Raw genomic sequence first — 23,139 nt, forward strand, 5'->3', positions numbered from 1 at the left:
AGTAAGTATGAAGATTACAATAAAGGTGAGTTCTAATAATTGTTCTTAATGTAAACAACAGCAGCAGGGTTCAGACCACAACTTTCAGATTTTTTTTCTCAGCTAACAGAAGATTAAACAGTTGAAATCCATTGAAATGTAAAGGGCTCACGCAGTTTAAAGCTACAGATGACATTGTGTTCTCCACGCTTCAAGCACTGCTTGATGTAAAGCCCTCTTTTGAAATGTTATTTAAAGATGACTATCTACAAACCATTTGTTATAACATGGGAAAGAACAATAAAAAACAAGGAAGTTATGCAGGCCAGGCTAACAAATTAAAGTATAGTTCTAGTTTCAGCGTCTTTCTGCATCCTTTAAAAACGCCGGGCAAAATAGTTTGTTGTTTTCCTTTCACTACACTGTTTACAAATGATGCTTTTTTAAAATTAAATTATTACATTTTAAAATAGAAAGTCACTGGTCAGATGTGCTAATATACTGAGGACATCTACTGATAAATGTTTATGAAAATCATAAACTAAAAATAAGCACATTTTATCATTTGTCAGTGTGGGCGCAAACATTCATTCATCAATTTTTTTTCAACTTAGTCCCTTTATTAACATAGGGTCACCACAGTGGAATGAACCGCCGACTTATCCAGCATATCTTTTGCACAGCGATGCCCCTCCAGCTGCAACCCATCTGTGGGAAATATCCATACACACTCAAATACTACGGACAATTTAACCTAACCAATTCACCTGTACTGCATTTCTTTGGACTGTGAGGGAAACCGGAACACCTGGAGGAAACCCACCCGAACACGAGGAGATCATGCAAACTCCACACAGAAATGCCAACTGGCCCAGTCTGGACTTGAACCAGCAACCTTTTTGCTGTGAGGCGACAGTGCTAACCTTTGGGCCACTGTGCTGCCTAAAAGTGCACAATTTAAGGGTATTTAAGGGTCGTCTCTTCAGCAGTTAAATCAGTGCCCCATCCTGATTTTCAGTGAACTTGTTCTGTTTATAATTTTCTGTATGAATGCACGACTTCACTTTATATACAAAAACAGCATAAAGTTAACAAGAATGTGAATTGGGACACAGCTGATATTTGTAAACTTACTAACTAATCATTTATTACATTTGATACAAAATGTTAAGTTTATTTTATTTATATTAATCACTCACTATCCTTTGGTCCCTGATTTATCAGGGGTGGCCACAGTGGAATGAACCACCAATTACTCTGGCATATGAACAACTTAAGGCTTTAAATAGCATCCAAACAGGATGCCCTTTAATGCCTATTTAAGTTGTTCATAAACTATTAAAGGTGTATTAGGTGATGTCAACATACAATTTTGGTTTAAAATATTAATATAAATTACTCATTCATTTACCTTCGGTTTAGTCCGTTTATTCATCAGGGGTCGCCACAGCAGAATGAACCGACAACTTATCCAGCGGACGCCCTTCCAGCTGATACCCAGTACTAAAAATATGCACAAACACACACACACACACACACACACACACACACACACACACACACACACACTATGGCCAATTTACTTTATTCAATTTAACTATACCACATGTCTTTAGACTGTGGGGGAAACCGGAGCACCCGGAAACCTACGCCAACATTGGGGAGAACAGCGACCTTGGTGTGAGGCGACAGTACTAACTGTGCCACCATGTCACCCATGACATTTTGGAGACATTTCCTCCAAACGTATAATAAGAAATTGACCATCTGTGTTTGATAGTGTTATAATTGTCAAAGTTTATAAACGTCGTGCTGCTCAGTGTTTAGTAAAAGCAGTGTTAGTTATACCTTGAAATAATCTTTCCATTAGTCAATCCCAGACATCAGCTCAGATTCTTCGAAGCATTATAAAGAGATGCAATGCTGAAATTCAGGTAATGATGAATCCATGAATTCGGGAACATGCTTGACATTTCAAAGATGCGTGTGCGCGGCTCCACCTGCGACAGCACCAAACAAAACTGCATCAATCCATTGAACTTTAAATGGAAACACTTGACTAGATCACTCGGAAGGACAAAGGAGGACTCGCTTCATCTCTACCACTTATTTTCTTTTTATAATATGTTCTGGATTGTATTACATTTATGGAAACCTGAAGATCAGGAGTACTAATAATAGGTAAGAATACGCGGCTGATAAATTGTACACACAATATTAAATAGATTAGTTTCGATTCAAACTACTGCTTGGTTGATTTGATCAGTTTGCAGATGAATTGTCAGAAGAATTGAGTTTGTAAAAGAGAAGGGTCTGTGTTTCTTTTCTTTCCTGAAAGCGTTATTGATGGATTTATTTATTCGTGTAATGTCTCTTTAATAGCCAAAGGCTGCGCTCACTGCGTGTTCCTTAGGTAGATTTACAGTAAACTCTGCCAAACTGGTTTTAGTCCTATTGTTTCATCACATTTCTTTCGTTTCTTTTAAATCTGCAATTATTTATTTTACATTTCCGTGTGCAGATCGTTCAGTTCTGCCATTATTTAATCATTTGGGCTTTTATTTACAAAAACAGCAGCAACAACAATTAAAATAACAGAAATATATACAGTAGAAGCGAGTTGGAATATAGTCAGCAGCTAAAAAAAACTAAATGTTTTCAAAACTACAAATGTCTTCACAAAATTTTTTATTTATTTCAAAAGTTTAGATTTTTGATACTGATTATAGATTGTCTTTAAAATTATCTGTAACATCATCAGAGATTTGGGGAATCCCAAGATGACTTATAATGATAATGCAAAATAAGAATTATAATTAAATATATACTATAATTTAAATTGTTTGTAAATCATATGTTTCAAAATAATTTTATTTTAAATTATACAATATACTGTCATGTTTTACATAAAGTCTGTAAATTAACAGAAAATGATTTTGTGCTAGAAGATTATACATTATTTTATTTTTAATAGCAAATTTGAGGAAGTCAAATAATAATAATAATAACAACAACAACAATAATAACAATAATAAAATAAAATTGCATTTATGCCAAAAAAATTTTTATTATCATTATTTAAAAGTGAGGGATTTTTATGTGCTAGAGACACATGTTGGGTTTTGACAGTTTAGTTAAAGGCTATATTGTGCTCTGCTTGACACATCCAAACAAATTAAGATCCTTAAAGCAAAACAAACTGTACTCAGACCATAATCTCATGATATGCTCTGACCATCAGTCGTACACTCAAAAACATGATGTTTGCTGGTTGTTCAAACTACTTATTTAAAATGAGCCCGATTTGCAAGATTTTTGGGGAAAACAACTTAATTGTTTTATGTTCAATCCACTTAAATTTGTGAAAACTAATAAGCAAACATAATTCCTTTATATTGTCCGAACACAAATGAATTGTTGAACCCATCATTTTTACAGTGTAGGTTTTCAATTACACAAAGCATCATAAAACAGATTTCATCCAATATTTTATAAGATTTAGTTATAATTAAGGAAATCTTTGACATAAATGATGAAAAAAAATGTCAAATATTCTTAAATGAAGTAACACAGTCAGCTTTTATTTAATGCACAGCAACTTTCTTAAGAACATTGAGCCAATCAAGGGCAAGGATTATAAACAGTAAATAGAGTTATTTACACTTTAAGAAATGCTGGGTTATTAAAACCCTAATTGGGTAAAATATGGACTAACCCAAACATTCGGTTAAATTCGGTCCTAATAATTTAATTCAATATCAACATCAATAGTGAGTTGAGTTTGGTATTACAACCAGTATTGGGTTAAAATAACTTTTTGCGTTTTTTAGTGTGTGCCTTTTACAGTTCATTGTTAGACAGGGTTTTATTTTAATATTTTCATTATTAGTAGTATATTAAGAGTCTGTATTTATTTATTATAACATTACTTTTACAAATTATTTATTGATATTTTTATTTTTTTTATTTTATTTATTAGTATGTATGTATGTAGGCAGCACAGTGGCTCAATGGTTAGCACTTGCCTCCAGCAAGTAGGTCACTGGTTTGAGTCCTGTCTGGATCAGTTGGTATTTCTGTGTGGAGTTTGTATGTTCTCCTTGTGTGTGCGTGGGTTTTCTCCCTGTGCTCCGGTTTCCCCCACAGTCCAAAGACATGCGGTAGTGAATTGCATGAACTAAATTGGCCGTAGTGTATATAGTGTGTGTGTGTGCATGTGAGTGTATAGATGTATCAGTAGGCTATTGGGTTGCGGCCGGAAGGGCATCCAATGTGTAAAACATATTTTGAAATAGTTGGCGGTTCATTCTGCTGTGGTGACTTCTGATAAATAAGGGACTAACCTAAAGGGAAATGAATGAATGAATATATGTATGTACTGTGCATAAGTCTGGTCTTACATTTTACATGCTTTGTTGTGGTAATAAAAAACAAAAAATTACACAAGCCAGTTATGACAAATATATATGAGCAAATATATATGAGCAAAAATTAGTAATTTAATTCATTAATACAAAACTGAAAAAAAAAAAAAACAGAAATGCTAAATTTATGCAATAAAGTCCAAGTTCCAATGAAATGTCTTCACACTGTCTATGTTGCAGTTACAGCCTTCATTAAGTTCATCTTGGTAAACTTGAGTCTCATTTTTGTAAACCAGCACAGCATCAGAAATACACAAACAAGTTACAGTGTGCAGTAGCAAAAATGGATAAATACTAAATAAATAAACAACAAGATGTCTTTTATATTTGCTGACTATTTATACATAAGCCCAAGTAATAATTTTAAATATTATATAGATATAATCATACTGTATGTTCAATATCTCTGTTAATTACACATTGGAGAAAAGGAGAGTGGTATCCTCAACTGAACAGAGCTTTTAAAAGTTCAAATTTAAAGATATTTTTAGAAAGAATTCACTTACCTGTTAATAGAGTGCTGGCAGTCTGTGTAGTTGATGGCTGAGCTCCAGAAAACCAGCAATGAGGTTTGAAAAACAAAAAGGTGAGAAATAACGAACCCTAAAACAAACACTGTTTCCTAACTAAAGATGCCATGAATACCATGACACAAGATAAACAATGTTTTCCATGTTAAAATTTGATTTTGTCCTAAATATCTGTGACAGTGGTGCCTAAAACTTCTCTTTTTGTCTATTTCTATGATGACATGGCTGCACAACAGGATAAACTACTACGACAATGATCACCTCATGTGCTGATTATGTGCTTTATTCGGTGTTAAATGCTAATGTGAGTTTGATGACATATATTTAAATATATCAAACCAACAAATATGTCACTCAGCATGTACTTTTAATAATGTTAATTTGATTGTAAACTTTACCATTTCATTAGGAATGTCGTGCACTATTTTGCTCTTCTGATGGCTATTTAATTTTTGTCTGTCATAATGTGTCTGGTGCAGAGAGACAAATTGCTTGTCCTAGGAATCTTGTCGCTTCATGTGTGGTTAGAACTCGGTGTAAGAACTGTTACTATGTGCAAAAAAAAAAAAGTTTTTTTTTTGTGTACGCAATGTAATAACATGTATGCACTGGATATAAAGTACATTATATCAACTGATTAATAATTAATATTCAAATGATTATTAGTTAAAGACACTAAGTACAAAATTGTTACGTGTATGAGAATGAAATTATTCTCCACAATGTTTAATACACAATTTATTTCAATCCAAAAATCAAGATGTAATGTTGAAACCTGAAGTCTGTGCACTGTAAAAAATTAAATCTGTAAAATTCACAGTAAAAAAAGGAAGCTGTGGATTGCTTATAGCAGAAACTGTAAAAAAAAGTCAATATTTTATGGTAGTATACCATATAGTGTTATATTACAATGTTTTGAAACATCTACACATCATACCTATCATACCATCATTGCAAATAATGCAACCAAAAGCAGGTGAAACTCTGAAAAGGTCAATTTACAGTTATTCAAATGACAACTTACTGTTAACCAGGATACAAATTTTTACTGTAGCATTTTTACTGTAGAAGTTTGTTTACCTTTAAAAATCACAGCCTTTTTTCTAAACGCTTTATTATTTATTTTGCCTTGTCATCCCTACTGAAAAAACAGCTTAAACCAGCCTAGGTTGGTTGGCTGGTTTTAGCTGGTCGACCAGGCTGGTTTTAGAGGGGTTTGGGACACTTCCAGCCATTTCCAGCCTGGTCTTAGCTGGTCAGGCTGGGAGATGACCAGCTAAAACCAGCTATGTCCAGCCTAAACCAGGCAGGAAATGGCTGGAAACCAGCCTGGAAATGGCCCAAACCTCTCTAAAACCAGGCTGGTCAACCAGCTAAAACCACCCAGCCAGCCTAGGCTGGTTTAAGCTGGATTTTTCAACAGGGATTCTTTAATTATTATGACTTCTGATGCTATGGTTAAAGATATGTCTGAAAATTGCTTATCCTAATATACTCAGAAGGTTAAAATTCAGAGAGGATCCCAAGAACAGGTGTATATTTCAGTTCACTGAGAATCTAACATTGATCAGCTGAAATCTAGACTGAAATCTACAATCCGGCCTGCGATTAAAATGACATGAAATGCCAGTTAAACCGGTTTGTTTTGTTACAAACGAAAGTAGTATTTTTTCTTAAAATAATGAGAAAACAATGTGTTTCCTCAGCAATTCAGACATTAACATTTTGCAAATACTAAATGAAGTCACCAAACAACATTGCAAGCATAAATATTAAGCTAACTATAAATATAAGGGTGCTTTCTGAATAATGTAACATGATATACAGTGTCACAAGATCCATCTGCTAAGGAATGTCTTGTATTGTTGTATTGTCATGCACTAACATTTAACCTATTTGCAGGAACACAGGGTGACATAAAAAGGATGATGTCTCCCTTAGTGCTTCTATTCATTATTATAGGTAAAAATAAATTCATGATTTAAACATTTGTGCAAAATATATTGTAGGACTGTTAAAGATGTGTTGATATTCACAAACTTACACTAGTTATATCTCTTTTACCAGCATTTTTGGGGCCGGCATGTGAAAATACATATAATGTGACAGATTCAGGTAAAATCTAGTGATCTGCTTTTGTCTACAGTGAGGAATTCTACAGGAAACAGTTACAATTATAACAGAATCAACTTTTTTATTTGAGAATAACAAGTGTGATGCATTTGTGATAACAAAGTGTGATGAAACTTGAGTTCATTTATATTTTCGGTAACATATTTTTTCTCTTTGCCTCTTCAGCAGTTTCACATCCTAAACCCTCAACATATCGAAGAATTATTGAAAGACCCCTTCTAAATGTAAGGCACGGTACATTTAGGGTTCTTCTCAGTTCATTGAACTCACTAACTGGCATGTCTTTTTTTTTCTATAGAACAAGACACTGGAATACTGGCCTGTGGCCAATCGTACAAAAACTAAAATTTTTAGGTAAGTGAGGGAATATTGTTTTCATTCTAAGAGGTTTCCAAAATATAAATGCGTCATCTTTTCTAGCTTTTTCACATCTATTGGCAGCTAAGTGCAGATAATCAGATAGTGAACAAATGTTGATGAAAGTCTGATAAATAATTAGGTTGTAGGTGAACAACATTTGGAGACTGATTTTCAAATGTATGTAATGACGGAGCACATTAGGTGGTTTCTTGAATCCTGTTGAACCTTATAAGTGGCACTATTTGTTTTGAGGGACTATTTTAGATTTTTTAGGTTGGTCCCTGCTGTGTAGTAGTTATAATCTACCTACAGGACAATGTTCACAATATAGGTTCATTCTGAAAACGTAGCCCTATATATGTTTCTGGAGATCGCAAATTATGTAGCCAGAAATACCTATGCCTGCATTTCGTCTTTAAAACTAACGCTATGGAGAGGTATGACAATATTCCTTTTTGCGCTCACCAGCTGACCACTTATCCCCATATGGGAGGCTTTCCTGCTGTTACCAGTTTGTTCAGTTAATTCGCCATGTACAGTAGAAGTCAAAATTATTAGCCCCCTTGAAATATTAGCGCCCCTGTAAATTTTTTCCCCCAATTTCTCTTTAATGGAGGGAAGATTGTTTCAGAACATTTCTAAACATAATAGTTTTAATAACTCATTTTTAATAACTGATTTATTTTATCTTTGCCATGATGACAGTAAATAATATTTTACTTGATATTTTTCAAGACACTTCTATACAGCTTAAAGTGACATTTAAATGCTTAACTAGGTTAATAAGGTCAGCTAGGCAGGTTAGGGTAATTAGGCAAGTTATTGTGTAACGATGGTTTGTTCTGTAGATTATCGAAAAAAATTAACTAAAAAATTAGCTTAAAGGGGCAAATAATTTTGTCCCAAAAATGGGTTTTAAAAAATGTAACTGCTTTCATTCTAGCCAAAATAAAACAAATAAGACTTTCTCCAGAAGAAAAAATATTATCAGACATACTTTGAAAATTTCTTTGCTCTGTTAAAAATCATTTGGAAAATATTTAAAAGAGAAATAAAAAAATCAAAAGGGGGCTAATAACTCTGACTTCAACTGTATGTCAGCAGACTTGAAATGCAGAGAAGAGCTGACCAAGATGGCAGGGTTTGAGTTTGGTTCCAGAAAGCAGTAAAGACAAAAACAGAAGCCAAAAAATAAATTAAACAAGTAAATAACAGAGTGAGAATGTGGTAAAATCTGAAAATGGGGTCAAAATCAGGTGAGGGCTGTCGGTTGGGTTTAGGAAAGTGGGTGGATGCTGGTCAATTGGTGCTTTTGAAAACACTATTGGCTGGAATTAGGAAAGGAGGAGGGTGGATAAGTTGATCGGTCAGTCAGTCAGTCAGATGACAGCGGCCTCTGTTGGATTTACTCGAGAACAGCAGGCGCAAATGGCGTACTGAAAAAGTGTAAACAGCGGCCTCTGGTGGATTCGTGAAAACAAAATCTGCAAAAAAACATACCTCCTGGGACGTATTTCATGATCTCCAGAAATGTAGATAGGGGTATGTTTTTATAATGAGTCTGGGTTGCAATGTTCTTTTGCAAGAAGCATCCAGTTTGATATTATGTTAGATCACACAAAAATGCAATTTCTGCCATGATTTACTCATCTTCCACTTGACCACAAAGGTAAACATTGTGAAGAATGTTGGGGAAAACAGCCATTACCTTCCATGGTATTTTTGTTCAATGGCTGGTTTTTACCCAGCGTTCTTCACTATATCTTCTTTTGTGTTTCAACAGAATTTTTAAAACACTTGAGTGTGAGTTTTTCATTTGAGGGATCTATTTTTTTAATGAATAAAAGTTCACTGATAACTATGTTTTTTTTTAACATTTCTATGAAAAAATGATATAATTGTAATTTTTGCATCTTTCAGGAAAGGAGCACTTGTTATTTCCAGACAATATTGGTATCCCTTTTTAGAAATATGTAAGAAATCAATAACACTCTAAGTTTTATTATACAATTGTATGACATATTTTCTCAGAAAGTTCTGATATTTTAATCATAATAAATGTATTTATTTATTTATTTATTTTGCAGCCCTTAAAAAATCTAATCCCATATCTCCTGCTGTCACATTCGCCACAACACCAACAGACTCATATTCAACAGAGACCTTTAACTCAATACCAGCAACAACAACTACGATGCCAATTTTCCCAGAAACCACTTCAGAAGAATCAACAAGCAGAACAACAAACTCTACCATTTCAACAGAGCCCCTAACAACCACCATTCAAGCACATTCAAGCAAACAGAAGACTCCAGATGTAGGAACAGAAACCACAACTGATTTACAAACTTCAGTTCGGCCAGAAACATTCACCACTCAAACAACAGCATTCAACTCACCAACCATCAACTCAAGACAACCAAAAATCCTCACACAACCTACTAGCACAAACACACCAAGTTCACAAACAGAAACCACCATCTCATCTACAAATCAACCACCTACATCAGATACAATGAGTACAACAACTGAAATAACATCCAGAACTGCACCACTGGCTTCCACTACACTTTTACAGTCTACAGTGGAGGCAGGATCAACAGAGGCGAATGTGATACTCGAAACAGGTTTGACAAAATAAGTTATGACTATGTCAGTCTATAAGGGTGCACTCAGTCACGCTAGGCTATCCAAACCATGCCCTGGTGCGTTTAGGTGTGCCAGAGGTGTGCCAAAGCACAGTTCAGTTGGGATTTGGCATAGTGCGCTTGTAGTATGAATGCAAAGTGCGCCTGAGCCCAAAACTGAAGATGCAATGTCACTTTTAAGGGACTGTTTCATATGATTTCATCAATCATTCTTACTTAAATATCCCCCACACCATGTACCTAATAAAGCGGCTGGTTAGTGTAAAATAACCACAACAAAATTTAGGTAGCCTAAGTAAGTAGCCTACTTAACTAAAGTACGGTTCAATACCAACACATTATTTACTTTATAATAATATTGTATTTTTCATGTGGGCACTAACAAGTTTAAGATCCTTGAACATGTCTCTCCCTTTTTGTGGTCCAATCTTCGTAAGTGGATTACTCATTTACCTGAACTGTTTCATATTAACAAGATTAGATCATGTCATTTCAAGCAAAGGTAATACTGTTATGCCTCATGTCACAGGATTAAACTTGAATACTATTCCAAAGAAAATCCACTCCAAAAATAAAAATAAGTAAATTTCTAAACACTTGAAAGATGCATGAAAATGTTAGCAGTCAACAGCAATTATAGAAAGTTTTTGCGCATCTTATTTAATTTGGCTGTGCATAACCAAATTAGCCAGAGCTCAGTTATCAAGATTATAAGATCCAGGATCAGTCAAATCATCTTAGATTGTTTAAGTGAGGTATGAAGAATAGAACTCAGATCACTTGCATAGCTTTGAGTAGATTTGATGCTATGTTGATTTTTTTTAAATGAAAGAGGCTGAGTCTGAATTTGCATACTACTTAGTAGGTACTGCAGATGAATTTAAATGTACAACTCGACCATTAGAAAAGTATGTTCTATAAAGTATGAATGTGAGTAGTATGAAGGTAACTTGGACGTACTGCTTCCGCCATTTTGTCATCACCATGGGACCTACCTGCGTCAGTTGCGTCGTTTTACTCAAATTCATGAATTTTCTTGGGGTGCATTATGGGATAGAGTAGCAGCCATTGAATGTGCACTTCAGAATCTCGCCGGAAGTAGTAGGTCATCAGGGTAATTCTCGCTTACTGTTTTTTGAATTTAAAAAATTTGAACACCCTGTACTACTCGGATTGCATATTGCTTTTGGTACTTTATAGTATGGAAGTATAAATTTTGGACGCAGCAACAGTTTTCTTTACATGAACAGTAAATGCAATTCATTGAATACAAGTATAAGCAGAATTCACCAGAGATGGTTTCTGAGTTTAGTTTTGTTACACTAAATGATTACAATGTCGATACTATACACAAACTCCATTCTCTTTTGACTTACCTTTAGGAACAATGTCAACACTTCAGCCTGTACAGACAGTATCTACAGAAGAGCCAGTGACAACCAAAACAGTACAATCTGCAACAATGTCAACACAGTCAAAAACATCCCCTCAAGACACAACAGAGCATTTACAACCTAAAACAGATTTAATAACACAAAGTGAAACAGCATCTGTGTCAGAAACAGAATATCCAACAACAATATCATCAACATCTAGTGTGACTCTTACATCTGTAGAGTTAGCAAGTGCAACTACTTCACCATCAACAGGAGCATTGCCAGAAAGTGCACTGAGCACATCAGCAACTGTTAGCAATGAACCAGCAACTAAGACGACTCTAGATGAGGTTACATCTCCTGTATCACATTCTGAGGGAATAGATACACTAACAACAACAGCAGACTCCACCACTTCACCCAAAGCTTCAACTTTGATGCCAGTAACACCTCAAGTCACAACTGAACCTTTGACAGCCCAAAATGAGACTACAATGTTAATATCAATGACGCCAGTATCAGATGCTCATGCCTCAGATATCTCCACTACTGTCAAAACAGTAACACAAGATGACACAGCATCAACATCAACCGGTCAAACCGCATTATCAACAACTTTTACAACAGAATCAATTGTTTCTCCTAGCACATCAGCTCCAATAACAGAGGCATTATCCCCTTCAATAACTACAGACACAACAACATCCAGTAATACAGAATCATCTACAGAAACCACTGCAGCTACATCAGGAACAAGCACAGCATCAACACTAGCTTTGGTTTCATCTCCTGTGTCACAATCTGTGGCAGTAGATACATTGACAACAACAATAACAACAAACTTAGCAGAATCTTCAACCGCATCCACAGCTTCAACATTGATATCAGAAACATCTAAAGTCACAACAGAACCTTCAACAGCCCAAAAAGAAACCACAACATTAGTGCCAGTATCAATGGATTACACATCAGAGGTCTCCACCACTGTCAAAACAGTGACACAAGCTGAAACAGGTTCTACATCAACAGGTCAAACCATGTTAACATCAACTTTTACAACAGAATCAACTGTTTCTCCCAGCACATCAGCTCCAATAACAGAGGCATCATCACCTTCAATAACTACAGACACAACAACATCCAGTAATACAGAATCATCTACAGAAGCCACTGCAGTTACATCAGGAACAAGCACAGCATCAACAGTTAAAAATGATACACAAACAACTGGGATTACTTCAACACAAGATACAGTGACAACAAAACCTAGCCCGGAAGAGTCTACTACTCCACTCCAAGCATCAACCCTGGTGCCGGTGACATCAGCATTGCCAGTAAGTGCACTGGGCACATCTACAGGAGAAACTGTTAGCAATCAAGCGGAAACAACTAAGACAACACTAGCTGTGGTTTCATCTCCGGTGTCGTCATCTGTGGCAGTAGATTCATTGACAACAACAATAACAACAAACCTAGCAGAATCTTCAACTGCATCCACAGCTTCAACACTGATATCAGAAACATCTCAAGCTACATCCGAACCGTCAACAGTCAAAAAAGAAACTACAACATTATCGCCAGTGATTCCAGCGACAACGAATCATACCTCAGTAGTCTTCACCACTATCAAAACAGTGACACAAGCTGAAACAGGTTCTACATCAACAGATCAAACCACATTAACATCAACTTTTACTACAGAATCAGCTATTTCTCTTAGCACAGCAGCTCCAATAACAGAGACATCATTACCTTCAATAACAACAGACACAGCAACATCCAGTAATACAAAGTCATCTACAGAAATCAATGCAGCTACATCAGGAACAAGCACAGCATCAACTGTTAGAAATGATACACAAACAACCGGGATTACATCAACACAAGACACAGTGACAACAAAAACTAGTCAACAACAGTCTACTACTTCACTCCAATCCTCAACCCTGGTGCTGGTAACATCCACATTACCAGTAAGTGCATTGGGGACATCTACAGGACAAACTGTTAGCAATCAAGTGGAAACAACTAAAACAACACTAGCTGAGGTTTCATCTCCTGTGTCACCATCTGTGGCAGTAGATACATTGACAACAATAACAACAAACCTAGCAGAATCTTCAACTGCATCCACAGCTTCAACATTGATATCAGAAACTTCTAAAGTCACAACCGAACCTTCAACAGCCCAAAAAGAAACCACAACATTAATGCCAGTAACAATGGATTACACATCAGAAATCTCCACCACTGTCAAAACAGTGACACAAGCTGAAACAGATTTTACATCAGCAGGTCAGACCATGTTAACATCAACTTTTACAACAGAATCAACTGTTTCTCCCAGCACATCAGCTCCAATAACAGAGGCATCATCACCTTCAATAACAACAGACACAACAACATCCAGTAATACAGAATCCTCTACAGAAACCACTGCAGCTACATCAGGAACAAGCACAGCCTCGACTGTTAGAAATAATACACAAACAACTGGGATTACTTTAACACAAGACATAGTGACAAAAACTAGTCAACCAGAGTCTACTACTCCACCCAAATCTTCAACCCTGGTGCTGGTGACATCAGCAATGCCAGTGAGTGCACTGGGCACATCAAGAGAAACTGTTAGCAATCAAGTGGAAACAACTAAAACAACACTAGCTGAGGTTTCATCTCCTGTGTCACAATATGTGGGAGTGGATACATTGACGACAACTATAACAACAGACATAGCAGAATCTTCAACTGGATCCACAGCTTCAACATTGATATCAGAAACTTCTCAACTCACAAGTGAACCCTCAACAGTCCAAAAGGAAACTACAACATCAATGTCAGTGAAGCCAGCAACAATGAACCAAACCTCAGAAGTCTCCACCATTGTCAAAACAGTAACACAAGATTTTACAACACAATCTAAAACAGGTTCTTCATCAACAGGACAGCCTACATTAATATCACCTTTTACAACAGAATCAACCATTTCTTCTAGCACAACAACACCAATAACAGAGACATCATCACCTTCAAGTACAAGTGAAACTACTGCAGCCTCTGCAGGAGCTGCTTCAGCATTACAATCAACTGCATCAGGAACAAGCACAGCATCAACTGTTAAAAATTATCCAGAAACAACTGGGATTACCTCAACACAAGATACAGTAACAACAAAAACTAGCCAACAAGAGTCTACTACTTCACTCCAAGCATCAACCCTGGCGCTGGTGACATCAGCATTGCCAGTAAGTGCACTGGGCACATCTACAGGAGAAACTGTTAGCAATCAAGTGGAAACAACTAAGACGACACTAGCTGTGGTTTCATCTCCGGTGTCGTCATCTGTGGCAGTAGATTCATTGACAACAACAATAACAACAAACCTAGCAGAATCTTCAACTGCATCCACAGCTTCAACACTGATATCAGAAACTTCTCAACTCACAAGTGAACCTTCAACAGTACAAAAAGAAACTACAACATTAATGCCAGTGATTCCAGTGACAATTGGTCTTACCTCAGAAGTCTCCACCACTATCAAAACAGTGACACAGGCTGAAACAGGTTCTACATCAACAGGTCAAACCACATTAACATCAACTTTTACAACTGAATCAGCTATTTCTTCCAGCACAGCAGCTCCAATAACAGAGGCATCATTACCTTCAATAACTACAGAAACGAGTACATCCAGATCTACAGATTCATCTACCGAAACCACTGCAGCTACATCAGAAACAAGCACAGCATCGACTGTTAGAAATGATACACAAACAACTGGGATTACTTCAACACAAGATACAGTGACAACAAAACCTAGCCCGGAAGAGTCTACTACTCCACTCCAAGCATCAACCCTGGTGCCGGTGACATCAGCATTGCCAGTGAGTGCACTGGGCACATCTACAGGACAAACTGTTAGCAATGAGGTAGAAACAACTAAGACAACATTAGCTGAGATTTCCTCTCCTGCATCACAATCTGTGGCAGTAGATACATTGACAACAACAACAGGCCTAGCAGAGTCTTCTACTAAAGATACAGCTTCAAAATTGATAACAGAAACATCTCAAGTCACAACCGAAACTTCAACAGTCCAAAAAGAAACGACAACATTATCGCCAGTAACAACGGCTTATGCCTCAGAAGGCTCCACCACTGTCGAAACAGTAACACAAGCCAAAATAGGATCTTCATCAACAGGTCAAACCATATTAACATCAACTTTAACAACAGAATCAACTATTTCTCCCAGCACAACAGCAGCAGCAATAACAGAGGCATCATCTACTTCAAGTACATCTTCAACCACCGCAGCCTCAGCAACAGTGGCTTCAGCATTGCCATCAACTGCATCAGGAACAAGCACAGCATCCACTGCTAGAAATGAACCAGAAACAACTAGGATGAATACAACACAAGATGTAGTGACAACAAAAACAAGCCTGCCAGAATCTTCTACTGCACCAACAACTTCAAACTCACCAACAACTCAAGTCACAACTGAACCTTTAACAGAAACAACAACATTTATGCCAGTGACACCTGTAACAACGGCTCATACCTCAGAGGTCACTTTCACTGTCAAAACAGTGACCCAAAATCCTACAACACAAGCTGAAACAGGTTCTCCATCAACAGGTCAAACTATGTCTCCAAGCACAGCAACACATTTAACTCAAGCAGAGGACGTAAAGACAACAATTGCAGGAACATCCAAAAATACCAAATCATCCACAGAGGACACAACTATAGGTCAAACTACTGCAGCCTCATCAGCATCGCCAGCAACTTTACTTGACACAACTACATCAACAACTGCTAACAACAACAAGGAAACCACCAAGACAACACTAGCTGAGCTTTCATCTACATTGAAAACAGCAACATCAGGCATAGCAGAGTCAACAACAGCACTTGCATCTTCAGGCTTGAAACCAGAAACATCTCAAATCATCTCAACTGAACCTTCATCAACCCACAGAGAAACTACAACATTAATGTCAACGACACCAGTATCAAATACTCATGGAACAGAAATCTCCACCACTGTCAAAACAGTAACACAAAATCTTACAACACAAGCTGAAACAGCTTCATTGACAAGTCAAACTACATTAACATCTCCATATACACCAAAATCAAGTACTTCTCCCAGCACAGCAGCACCAATAACAGAGACATCCTCATCTTCAAGTACTGCAGGTAAAGAAACTACAACAGTCACAAGTACATCCAGAACTCCAGAATCATCAACGGAGACTACAACATTATTGGTGCCAACAACAAGAGGAACTGTAGCACCCTCAACAGGAGTGAAATCAGCATTACCATCTATTGCATCAGGGACCAGCACAGCATCAACAGTTAGAAATATAACTGCTACAAAAACAAGCCAAACTGATTCTACTACTCCACTCAGTGCATCAACTACTGTATCTACTTCAACGGCTTCATCTACTGTATTACAATCTGTGACAACTGATACATTGACGACAGCTTCAACCTCGAAACAGAACACATCTCAAGCCACAACTAAAACTTCACAAGCTACAACAATAACACCAGTAACAATGTCTCAAACCACAGTAGTCTCCACAACTGTGACAACAAGGACACAAGAGTCTACAAATCAAACAGGTTCTTCATCAACAGGTCAAACTACATTAAAATTGAATTCTACTGCAGTAACAACTATTTCTTCTAGCAACGCAACACCAATTACAGAGGCATCATCAACATCCAACCTTACGAAATCATCTACCAAGGGCACAACATTGTTGGTATCAACAACAAGAAACAACACCGCAGCTACATCCGGGACAAGCATCGCATCAACTGTTAGAAATGACCTGTTGACAAACAAGACCACCACAGTTAAGGTTTCATCTACATCCAACACAACAACAGGCCTACCAGAGTCTAGTACTTCAAACAGAGCTTCAACATCGACAACACAAACGCCTCAAGTCACAACCAAACCCTCAACAACCAAAAATGAATCTAAAGCTTTAACATCAATGTCATCAGTATCGACAGCTAATACCTCAGACTTCACCACTGTTAAAAGAACTACACAAGCTGAAACAACTTCATCATCAACAAGATATACTACATTGACCCAATCTGTTACCAAAAAATCAACAATTACGTCGACCACAGTGGCACTAATAACGTCAAAAACAGATCCTCCTTCCCTTAAAGAGGGAGCTATAAGCTTATCCTTCAGCCTCAATCAAACTTTCAAAGAAGAATATTCAAACAGATTATCCCCTGAATTCGAATCATTGGCAAACGCTATAACAGATGAGGTAAGTCTAACTTTTATATTAATTTAAACATAACAGTAATTCACTTAACAGAAGGGATATCTCAAGTCATAAATGCATAATAGATTATCAATATTCAAGGATACTAAAAGGAATAGTTCACCCAAAAACATTCACTATCCACTTCACTATCCCTTTAAGAGTGTCTTTCTCCTGTTGAACACAAAAGATTATATTTTAGAGAGTGCTGAAAACCTGTAAATACTGACTTTCATAGTATTCGTTTTTTTTTTTGCTTCTATGAATGTCAGTGCTTACAGGTTTTAAGCTTTCATTAAAATATTATCTTTTGTGTTCGACAGAAGAAAGAAACTGATAAAAGCTTATAACCACTTGAGGGTGAGTAAATAATTACTCAATATGCGGTCTTCAGTGATGTTGTGTCCTCATGTTTTCGTGTAACGTCATCATCGACTGCCAAAGACCGAAAGGACTTGTGAAAGTTCCCGGATGTGTTCTTGTTATCATCGAGGATGCATCGATGCAGACTTCAGTGCTAAACTAACTTGAGAAGTCCCAGAAGTCATTGTAGCTGAATAAAGGAGGTGGAAGCGCAGCATTCTTTACCCGTTTATTATTAAAGTTCAGAGATATAACTTATTTATCGCAAAAGTTTCACTAAATGAAACAGTGAAAGTAAACATTACCATGAAAATCTTTATAGAGGTATAAACACAATGGGGGGGGGGGGGGGGGGGTTATTTGCTAAAGTTCGTATTAAAATCTGTTTTATTTGTATTGTGCAATGCATATTTATAGTTTTTTATGTATAGTATTGAAAAGGGAAAAAACAATAAATGGCTGTATGAATGCTGTAATGTTTAAATAATTTTTCATTAAAAACGTGTGAAGGTCATATGACCATCCGGGAAAAACAAGGAAGAACGCAGCATCTCATTTCTCAGAGGACGCGTTCTCTGTTTTTGCGTCTGCCGAGTTCGTTCTTCCGAGGACATCTGATAAGAACACTCTCCATAAGGAGGCACGTCCGGTCTCTGCGTTATTAGAATTGAGAAACAGCCCACGAGTATGTTTTAAGTCTTGGGTGAACTTTCCCTTTATGAGTGGTGTACACTAAAACAAATACTTCATACTTTTGTTTCAAAATTCCCACAAACCCAAGGATTTTAGTGAGGTTTTATAAATGATAACTCTTGCACAGCTTTTACATCTATTATTCGATTTCTTGTTGTCTGGAAATTAAAAAAAAAAAATTACTATAAACAATATGCATAGAAATATGTATATTGCTAAAACTAAGAATGAGGTATATTTATTTAAGAATATTTATTTATTTATTTGGTCTAAGATAACTTTAGGATTTTAACGTTCATGTACAATTTGTAAGCCAGCTTCTTATTTTTGCTTTGGAATTTCCAGTATTTATAAAACAATGTCATAGCGCCACCTGGTGGCTCTAAAATCTAAACAATACAGTGTGACCACTGAACGTTATTTTGAGAAAAGGAAATTATACATACATTTATAATATTATAATGTAGTATAATATAAAATGTATTAATAATTAAAAAATAAACAAATAAACAATAATATATACAGTGCTCAGCATCATTGAGTACACCCTATTGATAATTTAAATTAAATTCAAGCAAAATATTGCAAAAACAAATTAAATACAAAAATTACAACCAACAAAATTTCAACTCAAATTTTTATTTTTTTATGTTTATTGATTTATTTTTTTGCTTCTCTTAATTTTTCCTTTTTTGAATTTGTATTTCTTTTTCTCTAACATATATATTTGAGTGTACTAGTTTTTGGACCGTTATCATAAGTTATTTTATGAGATAAGCTCAAGATTTGGCTTCAGTACTGTCTAATCTGTATATGCACAAATATAATATTGTATAGCTTCCTATTAAAAACATAAATTTAAAAGAGAGATTTGTAAGGGATGTACTTATATATGCTTATATATATATATATATATATATATATATATATATATATATATATATATATATATATATATGGTTTTTAGATAAAAAAAAGGGAATATGTGAGGTAATATTTGGTGTTTAAATTGCAGGACAAATTATGTATTTTAGTAAAGTTATCATGTTTTTCATCACATGCAGATAAACAAAATGTTCATAGATGTCCAAGGATACAAGCGATGCAGAGTCAATGCTTTCACGTAAGCTTTAAAACTGCGTCTTTCTTTCATTCAAATTTCTTTCCGACATGGAGCACAGTCACTGGACTTTGGGAGTTACACTGATTCTGTATATATGGACTTGTGTTTTTATTTTAGGAATGGTTCCACTGTAGTTGATATGACTCTTGTCTATGAAAATTCTTCTGTGGTCCAAAGCTCAGCTGCAGTAGAAGCAGTTCTTTATAGTGGGAAGATGACTGGTGCCATAAGCCTGGACATTATACTCACGACTATCAAAGCAGGTGGGTGTGTGAAAAGCTGAAATATACTGTAAAAAAAAAAAAACACCCAGTCATTAACAGTTTCTGTATTTTGTGATTCACAAAACTCCGTATTGAGTTTTTCCATTCATTTCTGGATAGGAATTGCATTATGGAGCCTTGATCTCTATTCTGCTAAAATCATCTCTGCTGTTTAATAATGTAGCTTTTATTGATGTTTTACTAGGTTGAAACAATATTCTTCATATGGAATAAAATATGCAATTATGTACACACCCATATACATTTGTAATTATGTTTATCTATCTGCACACTTCTGATTAATAGCAACCTGTACATATATTTATTTATTGTAAATCTCTGTTCATACCTAATACAACCTGTATATAATGTTGATAGTACATCCATCTGTAAATATCACCATAGTTTTTCTATAACTACACTTTATAAATACTTTATAACTAACTGCTGGTTAGACCTAAACTGCATTTCGTCGCCTTGTAATTGTACATGTAACGACAATAAAGTTGAATCTAATCTAATCTAATCTAATCTAATCTAATCTAATCTAATCTAATATACTAAAATAAGTAGGTAAAATATCAGTAAAGATTCTGGCAGTCTACTATCAGGTTTTTGTATGATAATTTACAAAACCAGCACAGACAATATATTTGTTGTTCAAAGTATTACAAATGTCAATTATTATATAATTAAAAGTTGTTGAAGGAAATATCAAGGTCTCATGATGCAATAAAAAAGCATGAATCACAAAATATGAAAACTTGTCATTTATGTGTTTTTTTTAAGGTATAGCACAAAGTAAATGATAAAATCTTTAAAATGACATTTCATGTGTAATGTACTTTTCATTTTACAGAAACAGTAACTCCTATTACAACTACTCCTGTCACAAATGTAACTGTAGAACCCACAAGGACAAACGGTATTTTCCAATGAATTATACGTTTAGCTATGAATATATATTTTTGGTTTAATTTCTTAAATGCAGTTTTTAGAATTAACCATTATTACAATGTAATGCATTTATCGACAAATCATTGCATAATTAATTTGACGTGTTTCTGCACTTTCTACCTTTTCAGGGAACACAAACACCACCTCTGGTGCCCCTCCATGGAGGATCCGCTGTTCACTAATGCTTCTGTCCCCAGTCATCACTGTTTTATTAGCACCAAGAGTGATGCTTTCCTAATTATACAGTGAAGTCAACTCTACAAATATTGTACAAGTTTATTTTAGGCTCAAGCTAGTTTGTACCTTGCGTAGAAGAGTTGTTCAGGACTATGGCCCAACTAATAATCTTATTAAAGATTATTTAACCAAGTGCAGACCCCAAGTTATCATAACTCTTCATTATTATGATGATACATCGCATTTCTCATTCAAGACAGTTAAGCGCAAGTCACTAAAAACCCTGAGCATCCTGCTTTGACTAGAACTTGGGTATTCATAAACAACGCTGATTTTAATTGTTTATAAATTGCACTGTGTTTCCGTTACTGTGTAAAAAGTATGTAAATGTAAATATAAGGCACATAACTGCCTGTCTGCTGCTAAGCATCAATCAGATTGTTTCTTACTGTACATAACTACCTCTGAACCATGTTTTCATAACCTTATAGGTAAAAAGTGGCTCTGTCCACTTATACTTTACCTGAGCTGACAGGGTTTAGAACAATAATAATCTGGGGTTAAGTGTATGTCTACATATACACATACATGTACAGTTGAAGTCAGAATTATTAGCCCCCCTGGTTATTTTTCCCCCAGTTTCTGTTTAACGGAGAGCAGATTTCTTCAACACATTTCTAAACATAATACTTTTAATAACTCATTTCTAATAACTGATTTATTTTATCTCTGCCATGATGACAGTAAATAATATTTGACTAGATATTTTCCAAGACACTTCTGTACAGCTTGAATTGACATTTAAAGGCTTAACTGGCTTAATTTGGTGGCAGGTTAGGGTAATTAGACAAGTTATTGTATAATGATGGTTTGTTCTGTAGACAACCAATAAACATATATATAGCTTAAAGGGGCTGATAATATTGTCCTTAAAATGGTTCCTAAAAATTGAAATCTGCTTTTATTCTAGCCAAAATAAAACAAATAAGACTTTCTCCAGAAAAACAAATATCAGACATACTGTGAAAATTTCCTAATTTTTAAACATCATTTAGGAAATATTTAAAAAAAAAAAAAAAAAATCCAAGGGGCTTATAATTCTGACTTCAACTGTATGTATACATTATATTCACTTTATTGTTTTATCCTTATTTAATTTTTTATTTTGTTAAAATCATTTGGTTCATATTTAATATTACTCTATATATTGAGTACTTTATCTGTGTTTTTGTTGTTGTTATTAAAGTTAACACTTTATGACATGTATCTTGTTTTGATTGTCAATCGATTAATTGTGTTTACTTACATTAACATTCTATGTAAATATCATCTTTAAATATCTTTGAATCTAGAAATATCATTGATTAGCAGACAAGGAGGATTGTAAAATCACTCTAACATGCACATATAATACAGTATTTTTTCTCCACTTCACCTACAAATACAATTGACCTTGTAGTGTAGGTAAAAAAAATACTTTCATTGTAACATAAAACAGCCAGTCAGCCTATGGATAATACATTATCATTTTGATCGCCCCCTGGTGCCTGGATGCAATATAATCTCAAAAGTTAAGTAAGCCTACAAAAGATTGTATCTTGGGTGGTTGCATAACGGTACCTTAATTAACCTATGCATAAAGTGTTCAACTTAGTACAGAAAATAATACAAATAAAAAGTAGTCTACCATTTAAAAAGCAAACTAATTGCAATTGTGTCACCCTGACTGGACTCTGAATGTGCACTGCAGCAACACTGCATGCTTTTGAATTTACTGTAAGCTCTGAAGAGGAACACTGAACCCT

General features: G+C 35.4%; 1 protein-coding gene across 2 annotated transcripts; it reads left to right on the forward strand.

Annotated features, from left to right (window-relative positions):
* The first annotated feature begins 2,022 nt into the window (after positions 1-2,022).
* muc13a (mucin 13a, cell surface associated) lies at positions 2,023-22,598 on the forward strand. Of its 2 annotated transcripts, none has more exons than XM_003197702.6 (12): positions 2,023-2,160; positions 6,836-6,895; positions 7,001-7,048; positions 7,232-7,290; positions 7,365-7,420; positions 9,347-9,399; positions 9,514-10,053; positions 11,457-17,761; positions 19,879-19,937; positions 20,055-20,200; positions 21,060-21,125; positions 21,286-22,598. In XM_003197702.6, exons 2-12 carry the CDS (start codon positions 6,859-6,861, stop codon positions 21,393-21,395), a joined length of 7,479 nt encoding a protein of 2,492 aa, XP_003197750.2. In that variant the 5' UTR covers positions 2,023-2,160; positions 6,836-6,858; the 3' UTR covers positions 21,396-22,598. The 2 variants fall into 2 exon arrangements, with proteins under 2 accessions (XP_003197750.2, XP_005160333.1); XM_005160276.5 differs by having other exon boundaries at positions 7,235-7,290.
* The last annotated feature ends 541 nt before the right edge of the window (positions 22,599-23,139 follow it).

Source organism: Danio rerio, chromosome 1, assembly GCF_049306965.1.
Source record: "Danio rerio strain Tuebingen ecotype United States chromosome 1, GRCz12tu, whole genome shotgun sequence".
Lineage (NCBI taxonomy): Eukaryota > Metazoa > Chordata > Actinopteri > Cypriniformes > Danionidae > Danio > Danio rerio.